Below are 13,876 nucleotides of genomic sequence, written 5' to 3'. Positions count from 1 at the left end.
GAACTGTGGTGTAGGTCGCAGATGTGGCTCAGATCTGCCATTGCTGTGGCTCTGGCGTAGGCTGGAGGCTACAGCTCCAATTCGACCCCTAGCCTGGGAACCTCCATATGCTGCGGGTGCAGCCTTAAAAAAAAAAAAAGAGAGGAGTTCCCGTCGTGGCGCAGTGGTGAACGAATCCGACTAGGAACCATGAGGTTGCGGGTTCGGTCCCTGCCCTTGCTCAGTGGGTTAACGATCCGGCGTTGCCGTGAGCTGTGGTGTAGGTTGCAGATGCGGCTCGGATCCTGCGTTGCTGTGGCTCTGGCGTAGCTGCAGCTCCGATTAGACCCCTAGCCTGGGAACCTCCATATGCCGCGGGAACGTCCCAAGAAATAGCAACAACAACAACAAAAAAGACAAAAAAAAAGAGAGAGAGAGAAAGAGAGAGAATAAGTACTTTTATTCTCTCAATACACAAAAGTCCAGCAGTTAACAAAAGCACAGTTAGAGGTGTCACCAGGTGTCAACATCAGGGGAGATACCCTAGGTGTGGGTGGGCTTGGCACCCGTCATTGGAGGGTAATGGGTAAGCTACCAAGCCTGGAGTCTGGCTTTCACGCTGCTTCCTGTCTCAACCACCAACAGATGAGCGCCATTCCTGACAATGGTCTGGAAGATGCTGCTTGTAGAAAAGAGCTTAGAGAGTAGGGCCCCAAATTCTGGGTGTTAGGTAAAGTGTATTAACTGGGAGTCTGGCTTAATTGTGTAGCTGAGATCAGAAGGATGAGACCAGGAATTAAAGCACTGTGTAGGGGGTGTATCCAGGCAGAGTGAACTGCGGGTGCAAAGGTTCTAGGGTAAGAGGGACGGTGGTGGTCACCAGAGCTGGGAAAAAGCAATACGGAGCCATGGAGCCCATGGAGAAAGGGCAAAGTGTGGCCAGAGGCCGCTGCCCTCACCCAGGGTCACGTATTCCCTTGGCTCTAACTTTTGACAACATTTGGCACATGAACACAAAGGGGGCTCCATGCCATGATGACTCAGTCCAGCTCAGTGGGAGACCATGGCAACCGGGATGGAGCAGGTATGGAAGGCGATGATGGTGTCCATGACAGGAAGATCAGGGACCACCTCCACAGCAGACACAAAGAAAGAAAAAGGAGAAGAGCTGAATTTGCAACAAGGAGAAACCAAGGGCAAATGGAAGCAATAAGAAAAAAAAGCTTTGCAAATAACTGGCCAGAAAGCAAAGCAGCGCAGCTCAAGAGGAAGAGAAAGCCAAAAACAGCCTCCCGTTCCTAGAATTTACTCTCTTCTGCCCCATTGGAATCCCCTACTCCAAGAAGGCACCTTGATCCACGCTTCCCGCAGCTCGGGACAACCTTTGCTCAAAATATTTGGTTAACCGTCACCAAACTCACAATGTACTTGCTTCTTAAACCCACTAGGGGGCCTCCAAGCTCCGGGCCTCAGTCCAGCGGGACACCGCTGGCCGCCACTTCCGCTCCTCCGCATCCCAATGCGCACCCCCGATAGTGTTCTAGTTCTTACCGTCCGGCTCCCCTAGATGAATGAACCTACAAGTAAAAAGACCCCACATCTAACAGTGGGGAGAAAGGAGGGCAACAGCAGTAGCCAAGAAGAGGTGGTTCAGTTCTCATAAGAACAAGTGTACTAAAAACCACTGTGATGGTCTGTCGTGATTCGAGGTCTCCAGCGGCAGGGGCCATCCGCAAGTGCAAATCCAACATAAGTCATCAGTGAGAAGCCCAAGCTTCCCAATCTTGATGTGTCTTTCAGAGGGGGAAAAAAAATCTACATTTCCACATACCACATTTCATTAGGTCACTGCTCTCACGACACCAACACAAACAAAAACCCCATGCTATTCTAAAGTCTGAAAGGCAAACACATATTTTGAGATTTCAAAGGAATTTATACAAAAATAGTTAGACTACAATGTTTTACCACTTGAACATTAGCTATATGATATACAAATAGGACACTTGTGAGTTTCTTGTACTTTTCCTAAGAAATAACAACCGTGGACCAAGTTTTTAGAAGAAAACTATATTCTTTTAAAGAAAATGAAAATATTCTCAAAGGAAAAACTTAATTTAAGTCAATCATATGCTTTTGTCGTGGAGCCCAATACACAGTGCTTTTCTGCCAACAAGTGGGCAGGGCGCCCCCTCGCGGTCTCTCTTGTCCGAGACCTGAGGCTGGAATTCTGCCTGAGGTGTTCTTTTCCCGGGGCGGAGGAGGGAGGAGCCAGGGATGGGAAAGACCCAGGCAGGACTAGGGTTAGAAACACCCGTTAGAACCCCAGGGGCCAAACCCCGAAGTGACCACAATGGCCAAAGGCAAGGCTCCTTCGCTGGCCCCACTCCCCAAGGGTGTCATTCCTCACCTCCTCCAGTGACCCCAGCCAAACAAGACACACTCCCCACCTACCAATGGGCAAGACGCTTATGAAACAAACCCGCGTGCCCTTTGCAAACCCCCGCCTGACAGACCACACACTGCCCCGCCCCGCGCACTCTTGAAAGGAGTCCCAGGTCCCACCTATACAGGGAAACTGGCTCCCGCCCCAGGGCCCGTGGGAGGACGGCGGCCGCCCCCTGCACTCGGTAATGGCCATCTTCTACCCCGAGACCCTCAGCGGGTCTGGGAGCCTGCCCCCGAGGATATGGGGCACAGGCGGGGTCCCGAAACAGAAGGCTGGTGATGGGGTGGCGGTGGGAGGCAGGCAGAGCCCGGGAGGAAGAAGCGGCTTGAGGAGGCACAAACGGTGAATAAATATTAGTAGCTTCGCCGCGGGGCCAGCCCCTCGGACAGCAGCTCGGTGGCGAGTGGGGGGAGGGGGCGGGGGGGGAGCCGGCGGCCGCGCCCGCCCGCACGAAGCCCCGACACTGACTTGCTTCAGCCATCGGCCCGCGCGCGCGCGCGCGCGCAAAAACACACACGCAAAAACACGCGCGCCTGCGCACACACACAAACACGGGCGCCTGCGCGCAGACGGCCCCAGAGTCTGGCTCCCCGCCCCAGCTCTCCCCGCCCCAGCTCGGAGCTCCAGCTCAGAGCTCCGTGACGTGCACAGCAGGTGAGGGAAGTGGCCCGGGTCGGAGGCGCCGCAGGTGGCAGCGGCGGCACAGCAGGTGGCCCTCCAGGGGGTAGCAGCGGCGTCCATCCTCCCCGCTCAGCTGCAGCCCGCAGTCCTAGGGAAGAACACAGCCCCGGCCGGCCCCGGAGTAAGCAAGGAGGGGGACATCAGAGATTTAGGACCCTGCACCCCTTCCGGAGGATTTCGGCCTTTACTCTTTGGCAGAGGGGGTCAGGAGCCCAATGTGGGATACTGGAGGGTGGGAGAGCCTCCTACACATCCAAAGGAGCCAGCCACGAGGGAGACAGTTGAACACGAGCCTGGAGTCTGACCGAGAGGGCTGGGCAGTAAATTGGGGTATCAGCAAAAAATGTGATAGGGGTTTTTCTGTTTGTTTGTTTTTGTCTTTTTAGGGCCGCACCCGCAGCATATATATGGAAGTTTCCAGGCCAGGGGTTGAATCAGAGCTGGAGCCACTGGCCTAGGACACAGCCACAGCTGCCAGATCCCAGCCATACCTGTGACCTACACCACAGCTCACGGCAACGCCGGATCCTTAATCCACTGAGGCCAGGAATCAAACCTTCGTCCTCATGGATACTAATCAGATTCATTTCCACAGAGCCAGGATGAGAACTCCAAAATGTGATAGTTTTTTAACAGAACAGCAGGAGTTTCTCTCTTGGTGGGGGGAGGGGCAGATAACTAGAAAAAGAAGAGCACCTGCATCTGAGCTGTGGAAGCTCTCACCTTAAGAGAGGAAAGAAGAGTGGGACTTTATCCAAGATATCAGGGGAAAATAAAAGACTAAAATCAGCATTACCCTAAGGGCACAATGTATCATCTTGGAAAGTTGCTGCAGACTTAGGACAGTGACAACTGAGAACAATCTCCTAGTCCCCAGTGGGGATCACTGGTGACCTTGGGAAGAGGGGGAGGTCAAATGCTTGAGCTCAGTGGCCTTAAGAGACAATGGAAGAGAAGAACTGAAGACATCAAGTAAACATTTGATGTCTGAAGGATATTTTATAGGCTAATTTGTTTAACAGGTTATATGATTGGAGTTTGACTTCTGTAAATAACGAAGTGTGAAGGGCAGCCACAGAGGGTGTGGACAACATTTTCTTTCCTTCTGCCCCCACCCAAGGTGGCCCTTTTGGCCACACTCTCACTGCATCCAGGGCTGAACTCCAGCCTGGAAGCTTCAACACTTGTTACCCAAAGGCCCTGAGACCAACACCTGCCCTGCCCCGCCCCACACAGGGGATGGAGCTGGGCTGCTGCTGCAATGGAGCCTCATGTCCCAAACAACTCAGGTCCCAGGTGTTCTCCATGTCCTGTCCAGCCACAGCCCCCTGACCTGGCCTGCTACTAACCACCACCTGGGGGGTGGGGGCCTGGAGATCTCAGTTCCCATCCAAGGGTCTTCCTGGGGACAGTGGCACCACATCTCAGAGCCCCAAGGCTCCAACTGTGATCCGCAGGGCAGCCTGACCTGCTCTTGGACTCAGCATAGGCCCAAGGGGACAAACACCACGGTCCCCAGGACATCAGAGCAGGATGCCCTCCTACTGTTGCTGGGGCAACTGTGGCCCCTCTGCAGCCCATGCCTGCCCCCCATCCTCCTTCCCTGGTCCCCAGCAGGATTCCTGTTCCTACTGGGCCACCTGCCCCATAAAGCCACGTGGTTCCAAACTGACCCTTGAATCCTATTGAAGATTTCTCACTTGACAGGCCTGCTCTTCCCTGGGGCTCTGAAACCCAACATGCTTTCCTTGGTTTCTCTCCTACCTCTCCAGTCTCTCATTCTAGGCCTTCCATGTGGCTGCTTTGCCTCCGTGCAGCCCCTGAATGTTGGAGCTCGTTGGGTTCCTTCCTCCACAGCTCTCCCTGGAAGACTCATGTGCTCCCCTGGCTTCAGTGGCCATCTATGTGCCCGAGATGGGACTCCGGCTTCCGGCCACGACCCCAACATTTCCTCCAGAAAGCCTCCCCTAATTTTCCAAGGCCTTGGTGTGCTCTGAAAACTCCCCCCGATAGCTTTGATGACCCTGACCCTGTATAAATACTGCCTGAGTGTCGCCACAGTGGCGGCATAGGTCTCAGCTATGGCTGGGATTCAATCCCTGGCCCCAGAACGTCCATATGCCACAGGTGCAGCCATTTAAAAAAAAAAAAAAATACTGCCGAGTATTTGTCTCTCCCATGAGGGCAGGGACTGTCTTTATCCTCTGTACATCCACAATGCCCTCACCCTGTAAGTCCTCAGGAAATATTTGATTGGATGAAAAATGAGCCGAGAGCGATCATATCTTGGGCGGGGGGAAGGGAGAACTCTCACTGGAGGAGGACAGGCAGAACGGGGTAGAACCCACAGCACACCTAAGGAGAGGGGCACCTGTGTGGGAGGGCGACTGCCCCGGCCACGTGGGGGCACAGGCTCACCTCACAGTGATAGCATTCCACATGGTAGTCTCTGTCCATGGACACCACACGGATGGTGGTCTCACAGCCCTGGAGAAAGAGACAGGGTTTGAGGCGAGTTGTGGCGGGGAGGGAGGGCACACACCTATACCACGTGCTCCTGTCACGGGGGTGTGCATTCACACCCATGTGAGCACTGACCCGGGCACTTCCACTGGGTGGGCACAGGTGCCACGAATGAATGTGGCATCCTGCCACGGCCGCAGGGCATCACGCGGGGGTCGGTGTGAGTGTGTACTTGCTCCTTTCAGTTCTGTGGAGCCAGGGAAGACCGCTGCCATCCCTGCTTCCCAGGCCCAGCAGGCTGGGATAGAGCCAGCGTGTGTGGGAGACCCAGCGCTGGAGAGAGCTGCGCCACCCAAGGGTGTCTCCTGAACAGACAGCATCCCTTTCTCACCTGTTCCCCCATCACCTCAGCTGCAGAGCTCACAGGCCCAGGGGGCAGTTCTGACATCCATGGGCAATGGAACTGAGGGGGACGTGGGGCACCCCAGCAGCAGGGGCCACCACTACCCTCTAACTCATGCAGGGACACTTGCACCCAGTATGCACTGGGCATGACATGTCCCTCAGCTGGGAGGGACATGGGGCAGGAGCACCTGCTCATCCCTCCCACTGGGGCCCAAGACCTGGGGCCAACCCGGGCAGGACCGGCAGGGCCGGGTGGGGCCAGGCACCTGATCATCTCCAGGTGAGTGGTTCCTACCTGTGCTGGGAGGATAGGACGGGCACAGGAGGCACACTTTGGTGCAAAAACCCTGGAGGAATAAAGGAAACCAGAAGTGACCAGCTGAAGGGCCAGAGGCCAAGGGCACAAGGACAGGTCCATCCATAGGAGCCCCATGATGTGGCCTGAGCATCAGGCCCCTTTTCCTTGTGTGGACACATTGGGGTAGGAGCAGCCTCTGCCATGCCTTCCTGGCACTAGCCTTTTGTGTGGCTTCCCAATTCACCTCCACCCCATCACCTCCTCCAGGATGGCTTCAGGTTCTGCCCTGGCCTCTCCCTCATGCTTCCTGCGAGTCCTTGCCCTCTAACATCCAGGCTTGGGCCTCCCCTAGCTGAGACCCCTATGAAGCCTGGCTCCACAGTAAGTACCAGAAACCAACGTCCAGCACCAGCCCCATGCAAGGCAGCACAGGACCAGAGCTCTGATGAGCCACAGCAAAGGAAAATGGATCACTTTCTTGGGGCAGCAAAAGACTCTGCAGAGACCCCAAGTCCCCATTCCAGGCAGAAAGAGTCCTGGCCTGTCCAGAGGGACAGATGCTGGGTGGGGCAGCCAAGAGTCCCCGCCACCAGGAGGAGGGGGCCCTGGCAAAGGCAGGGGGGGAAGAGGACCATGAGAGAGGGCTCCAGGCAGAGATCCATGCCTCACCCCAACCACCAAGCACCCAGCAGAGCCCAGAGGTGAGCAGGCCAAGACTGCAGAGCACACAGAGGCAGGCCAGGAAAATGTTCCCAAGGGAGGCAGAGGACCCGCGGGAGTCACACTCGTCCCTGGCACCAGCTACTCACGAGTGGTAATCTCGGACACAGTAGATGTTGTTCTCCACGTCCACAGTGAAGGGCACCCCGTCCAGGCACTCGTTGCACACAGAGCACCGGAAGCAGCCTGGGTGGTAGGACTTCCCAAGGGCCTGAAGGATCTGGGGGTACGAGGCACTGAAGGGTCAGTGCAGGTGGAAGGCTCAGCACTGCCCCCAGAAAACACTCTGGCTCTGAGCCTCTGGCAGGTGGACAACAGGTGAGAGGTTGGGGTGTTCAGACTCCACCCATGTCAGAGGGGCTCCCGGAGCCTGGGGGAGGGTCTCACCATCTCCATGATGAGGTGTCCACACACGCTACACTTGTCAGCCGTTTGCTGGAACCCGGAGTACTGGGAGGGGACACAGGATCCAGGGTGTTACACGACAAAAGGGCACTTGCTGCCCAGCCAACAGCTGCCTCCTGGCCTCGGATCTCCATGTGATTCGGAAGGAGGGTCCCCGCCCCTGTTCCCACCCATGGCAGCAGCCAGGGCACAGCTTTGACTCACCAGGAAGTCCTCCTGGCAGTACACTTTCTCACCCACATTGTAGAATGCCTTCCCGCGAAGCCGTCTCCCTGCAAGGATGAGGGTCGAGAAGTGGGGTTCCTGGACCACTGGAACCAAGGAGGACACCCCTGCTGCCATTCTCGGCACCCTCCTCCAACAGATGAGTTTTAGACAAACTTTTCTTTTTTGGCCACCCTATGGCATATGGAGTTCCAGGGATCAGATCTGAGCTGTAGTTGCAACCTAAGCCACACCTGCAGCAACGGTGGATCCTTAACCCACTGTGCAGGCCAGGGATCGAACCTTTGTCCCAGCACTCCCAAGACACCACCAAGCCCATTGTGCCACAGTGGGAACTCCAGCAGACAAATTTTCTAATTCCCCTCTAATGTTATGTTATTATCATTATACTAACCAATATTTCTTTTTTTTCTTTCTTTTTTTTTGTTTTGTTTTTTTGGTTTTTTGCCATTTCTTGGGCCGCTCCTGCAGCATATGGAGGTTCCCAGGCTAGGAGTCGAATCGGAGCTGTAGCTGCCAGCCTACGCCAGAGCCACAGCAACGCCAGATCCGAACCGCGTCTGCAACCTACACCACAGCTCACGGCAACACCGGATCCTTAACCCACTGAGCGAGGCCAGGGATCAAACCTGCAACATCATGGTTCCTAGTTGGATTCGTTAACCACTGAGCCACGACGGGAACTCCCTAACTAGTATTTCTAAACAATTAACCTGGAGTTCCTGTAGTTCCTGTTGTGGCTTAGCAGAAACCAATCTGACTGGAATCCATGAGGACCCAGGTTCGATCCCGGGCCTCCCTCAGTGGGTTAGGGATCCGGTGTTGCCATGTGCTATAGTGTAGGTTGCAGATGAAGTTCAGACCTGGCATTGCTGTGGCTGTGGCTCAGGCCAGTGGCTACAGCTCCAATTTGACCCCTAGCCTGGGAATCTCTATGTGCCGTGCATGCCACCCTAAAAAAAAAAAAAATTAAACTGAATATGTTGTTGTCAAAACTGTTGTTAAGAGGTTGTCAGAGCAAATATATGAAGACTTGCTTTTCGAATGTAAATTGAAGCTGTAATAATTTTTTAAAAATTGCTTTTTTAGTTCAGTTGAATTCAGAATAGACTTTGCAAATGAGCTTTTTTTTTTTTTTTTTTTTTTTTAGGGCCGCACCAGCAGCATATGGAGGTTCCCAGGCTAGGGGTCGAATCGGATCTACAGCTGCCGGCCTATACCACAGCCACAGCAACACAGGATCTGAGCTGCATCTTCAACCTACACCACAGCTCACAGCAACGCTAGCTCCTTAACCCACTGAGCAAGGCCAGGGATTGAACCTGCATCCTCATGGATGCTAGTCAGGTTCATTAACTGCTGAGCCACGATGGGAACTCCTCTCGTCACCTCTATTCAACATAGTATTGGAAGTCCTAGCCAGAGAAATTAGGCAAGAAAAAGAAATAAAAGGCATCCAAATTGGAAAGGAAGAAGTAAAACTGTCACTATTTGCAGATGACATATTACGTATAGAAAACCCTAAAGACTTCATCAAAAACTGCTAGGACTAATAAATGAGCTCAGTAAAGTTGCAGAATACAAAATCAATACACAAAAATCTGCTTTAATTTCTTTAAACCATCAGAAAAAAGAAAATAAGAAAACATTCCATTTACAATTGCATCAAAAAGAATAAAACACCTAGGAATAAATTTAACCAAGGAGGTAAAAAGGCTTCTATATTGAAAACTGTAAGACATTAATAAGGGAACTTGAGGACGATACAAATAAATGGAAAGGTATTCTATGCTCATGGATTAAAAGAATCAATATTGTTAAAATGTCTATACTACCCAAAGCAATGCAATTCCTATCAAAAATTCCAGTGGGAAGTTCCTGCCGTGGCTCAGCAGAAGTGAACCTGCCTAGTATCCATGAGGTTCAATCCCTGGCCTCAGTCAGTGGGTTAAGGATCTGGCGCTGCCATGAGCTATAGTGTAGGCCAAAGACGTGGCTCAAATCTGGCGATGCTATGGCTGTGGTGTAGGCCGGCGGCTACAGCTCCGAGTCAATCCCTAGCCTGGGAACCTCCATATGCCACAGGTGCAGCCCTAAAAAGACAAAATACATGCATATATACATATATACATACACACACACACACACACACACACACACATATATATATAATTCCAATGGTATTTTACACAGAAATAGAACAATCCTAAAATCTATATGGAACCACAAAAGACCCCAAACAGCCAAAGCACTCTTGACATAGAACAGAGCTGGAAGCATCATGCTCCCTGATTTCAAACTGTATTACAAAAGCTATAGTAATTAAAAAGTATGCTGTTGGCATACAAACAGACACATTGATCAATGGATCAGAATAGCAAACCCAGATATAAACCCACACATACATGGTCAATTAATTTACAACAAAGGACCTCACACCTGTCAGAATGAGGCAAGAAATCACAAGTGTTGGTAAGGATGTACAGAAAACGGCACCCTCATTCACTGTTGGTGGGAATGTACATTAATCGAGCCACTGTGGAAAACGGTATGGCGCTTCCTCAAAAAATTGAAAATAACCAGTCAGAATGGCCATCATCAAAAAGTCTACAAACAATAAATGCTGGAGAAGGTGTGTAAAAAAGGGAACCCTCCTACACTGTTGGTGGGAACATGCATTGGTGCAACCACTATGGCGAACAGTATGGAGGTTCCTTAAAAAAGTAAACGTAGAACTACCATACGACCCAGCAATCCCACTCCTTAGCATCTATCCAGAGAAAACCTTAATTCAGAAAGGTACATGTGTGGAGTTCCCGTCGTGGCACAGTGGTTAACGAATCCACCTAGGAACCATGAGGTTGAGGGTTTGGTCCCTGCCCTTGCTCAGTGGGTTAACGATCCGGCGTTGCCATGAGCTGTGGTGTAGGTCGCAGACATGGCTCGGATCCTGCGTTGCTGTGGCTCTGGCGTAGGCTGGTGACTACAGCTCCGATTCGACCCCGAGCCTGGGAACCTCCATATGCCACAGGAGCGGCCCAAGAAAAGGCAAAAAGACAAAAATAAATAAAATAAAATAAAATATTAAAAAAAAAAGAAAGGTACATGTGGAGTTCCTGTCGTGGCGCAGCAGAAATGAATCCGACTAGGAACCATGAGGTCAAGGGTTTGATCCCTGGCCTCACTCAGTGGGTTAAGGATCTAGTGTTGCTGTGGCTGCGGTGTAGGCTGGCAGCTGTATCTCCAATTGGACCCCTAGCCTGGGAACCTCCATATGCTGCAGGTATGGCCCTAAAAAAAAGCAAAAAAAAAAAAAAAAGATACATGCACCCCAGTGTTCACTGCAGCACTGTTTACAATAGCCAAGAGGTGGAAGTAACCTAAATGTCCATGGACAAAGGAGTGGCTAAGGAAGATGTGGTGTGTGTATGTATATATATATATATATATATATATATATATATATACATATATATATGATGGAATAGAAAAGAATGAAATGCCATTTGCAGCAACCTGGATGGACCTAGAGACTATCATACTAAGTCAGTCAGGGAAAGACAAATATCATATGATATCACTTTTATGTGGAATCTAATAAAAAAGGATAAAAAAGAACTCCTTTACAAAACAGAAACACGTATTTTGAAATCAAGATTCTGGTTACCAAAGGAAAAACTGGCAGGGAAGGATAAACTGGGGGGATGGGATTGGCATATACACACTAATATGTACAGAACAGGTAACTGGCAAGGACCTGCTATGGAGCACAGGAAAATCTACTCAATATGCTGTAATGGGAGTTCCCTTCGTGGCTCAGCGGTTAACAAACCTGACTACTATCCACAAGGACTTGGGTTCAATCCCTGGCCTCCCTCAGTGGGTTAAGGATCTGGCATTGCCATGAGCTGTGGTGTAGGTTAAGACTTGGCTCAGATCCCACACTGCTGTGGCTGTGGTGTAGACCGGCAGCTGTAGCTCTGATTTGACCCCTAGCCTGGCAACCTCTACATGCCATGGGTGCGGCCCTAAAAAGATAAAAAAAATTCTGAAATCATCTACATGGGAAAAAAAGAATGGATATATATATATAACTTATTCACTTATTCACTTTGCTGTACTTCTGAAATAAATATAAGTCAACTATATTCCAATAACTCTTTTTATTAAAAATAGAACTGGCAGACTTCCCGTTGTGGCTCAGTGGTTAACAAACCCGACTAGAATCCATGAGGACGCGGGTTCGATCCCTGGCCTTGCTCAGTGGGTTAAGGATCTGGCGTTGCCGTGAGCTGTGGTGTAGGTCACGGACGTGGCTCAGATCACGCGCTGCTGTGGCTGTGGTGTGGGCCGGCAGCTGTAGCTCCGATTCGACCCCTAGCCTGGGAACCTCCACATGCCGCCATTGCGGCCCTAAAAGATAAAAAGACCAAACAAAAAACAAAAAAATAGAACTGAACTGGTATATGATCCAGTAACTCCACTTTTGGGTATTTTTCTAAAGAAAATGAAAACACTACTTCACAAAGATTTGTGGGAGTTGCTGTTGTGGCTCAGCAGTAATGAACCCAACTAGTATCCATGAGGATGTGGGTTCAAACCCCAGCCCGGCTAGTGGGTTAAGGATCTGGCTTTGCCATGAGCTGTGGCACAGGTTGCAGACGCGGCTCAGATCACGAGTTGCTGTGGCTGTGGTGTAGGCTGGCAACTGCAGCTCTGATTTAACCCCTAGCCTAGGAACTCCCATATGCCAAGGGTGCAGCCCTACAGAGCATGCGTGCGCGCACACACACAAAATCTTGCCATTTGCAACCACACGGATGGACCTCAAAGGCATTATGCTAGGTCAAATAAGTCAGACCAAGAAACAAATACACCATATGATCTCTCTTATATGTGTAATCTTTAAAAACAAAAAAAGGAAGTTCCCTTGTGGCACAGCAGGTTAAGGATCCAGCTTTGTCACTGCTGTGGCACAGGTGGCAACTGCAGTGTGCGTTTGATCCCCAGCCCAAGAATTTCCACATACCATGGGTGCAGTCAAAACAAACAAACAAGTTCATAGATACAGAGAATGGTTTCGTGGTCGCAAGACACGGGGGTTAGGGATGGGAAAATGGGTGATATGGGAGTTTTTTAGTTTTAAATAAATTGAACAAAAACTTAAAAAGAAAAAGCCATCCTCGTCAAAACCACAGGCCCAGCAGACTAGGCTGCTGCAGTGACAACTGCCAGATCTTCAATTCACTGAGCCACCAGGGAACTCCAATGATCATGTCTTCAGTCAGCACCTGAGAAACACTGGCAGGCTCTCCTGTCGGCGTGCATGTAGGGAAAAATCTTAAACTTTGTACAGTTCCTGAGAACCAGCTTCATGGCTTCAAATGTTCTCATATCAATTCTCCCCAAGCTGATCTACACATTTACTGCCACCCAATCAAGTTCCCAGCACCCATTTTTTGTGTGGAAACTGGTGTGCCAATTTTTTAATTTATATAAAAACACAAAAGAAACAAGAATGGCCAAAATGATCTTGAAAGTGATCAACAAAACTAGAAGACTTACACTACTTATTTTAAGACTTACAGAAATCATGACTATAATACTATGGTAAAGAGAGACAAAAAAATAAGGGGAACAGAGCCCAAAAATAGACCCATAAATGCTTCAACAAACATACAAGTAGTAAAGCAAAGTCTTTTCAGCACATGGTGCTGGAACAACTAGATATTCATATGGGGAAAAAAATAAGATTTAATGATTATCTCATACCATACACAAAAATTAACATAAAATGGGCTATCAACCTAAACATCAAAATGAGAAACCTAGGAAGTCCTGTCATGGCTCAGCTCTAACGAACCCAACTAGTATCCATGAGGAAGTAGGTTTGATCCCTGGCCTTGCTCAGTGGGTTAAAGATCCAGCATTGCTGTGAGCTGTGGTGTAGGTCACAGAGAAAGCTTGGATCCTGCCTTGCTGTGGCTGTGGTGTAGGCCGGTGGCTACAGCTCTGATTTGACTCCTAGCCTGGGAACCTCCATATACCACAGATGTGACCCTAAAAAGAAAAACAAAAACAAAAACAAAAACAAAAACCCTGACTATTCACAAAACATTTGAAAAGACCTTGTTAGAAACACAGGTTTTCCCACTGTGGTGCAATGGGATCAACAGTGTCTCTGCTATAGCAGGGACATGGGTTTGATCCCCAGCCCGGCACAGTGGGTTAATGATCTGACATTGCTGAAG

General features: G+C 50.4%; 1 protein-coding gene across 1 annotated transcript in view; it reads right to left on the bottom strand.

The window, feature by feature from the left end:
- Positions 1-417: 417 nt before the first annotated feature.
- The window catches only part of WTIP (WT1 interacting protein), a 29,398-nt gene continuing 15,939 nt past the window's right edge, over positions 418-13,876 (bottom strand). Inside the window, exons 3-8 of the mRNA XM_047788792.1 lie at positions 7,605-7,672; positions 7,383-7,445; positions 7,085-7,215; positions 6,273-6,324; positions 5,528-5,596; positions 418-3,197 (exon numbers count right to left, since the gene is read on the bottom strand). Of these exons, the coding sequence (XP_047644748.1) occupies positions 3,057-3,197; positions 5,528-5,596; positions 6,273-6,324; positions 7,085-7,215; positions 7,383-7,445; positions 7,605-7,672 (524 nt within the window). The 3' untranslated portion in view covers positions 418-3,056. The remainder of the gene's footprint in view (positions 3,198-5,527; positions 5,597-6,272; positions 6,325-7,084; positions 7,216-7,382; positions 7,446-7,604; positions 7,673-13,876) is intronic.

This window comes from Phacochoerus africanus, chromosome 8, assembly GCF_016906955.1.
Source record: "Phacochoerus africanus isolate WHEZ1 chromosome 8, ROS_Pafr_v1, whole genome shotgun sequence".
Taxonomy (NCBI): Eukaryota; Metazoa; Chordata; class Mammalia; order Artiodactyla; family Suidae; genus Phacochoerus; species Phacochoerus africanus.
This window is presented reverse-complemented; position numbering and strand designations above follow the sequence as displayed.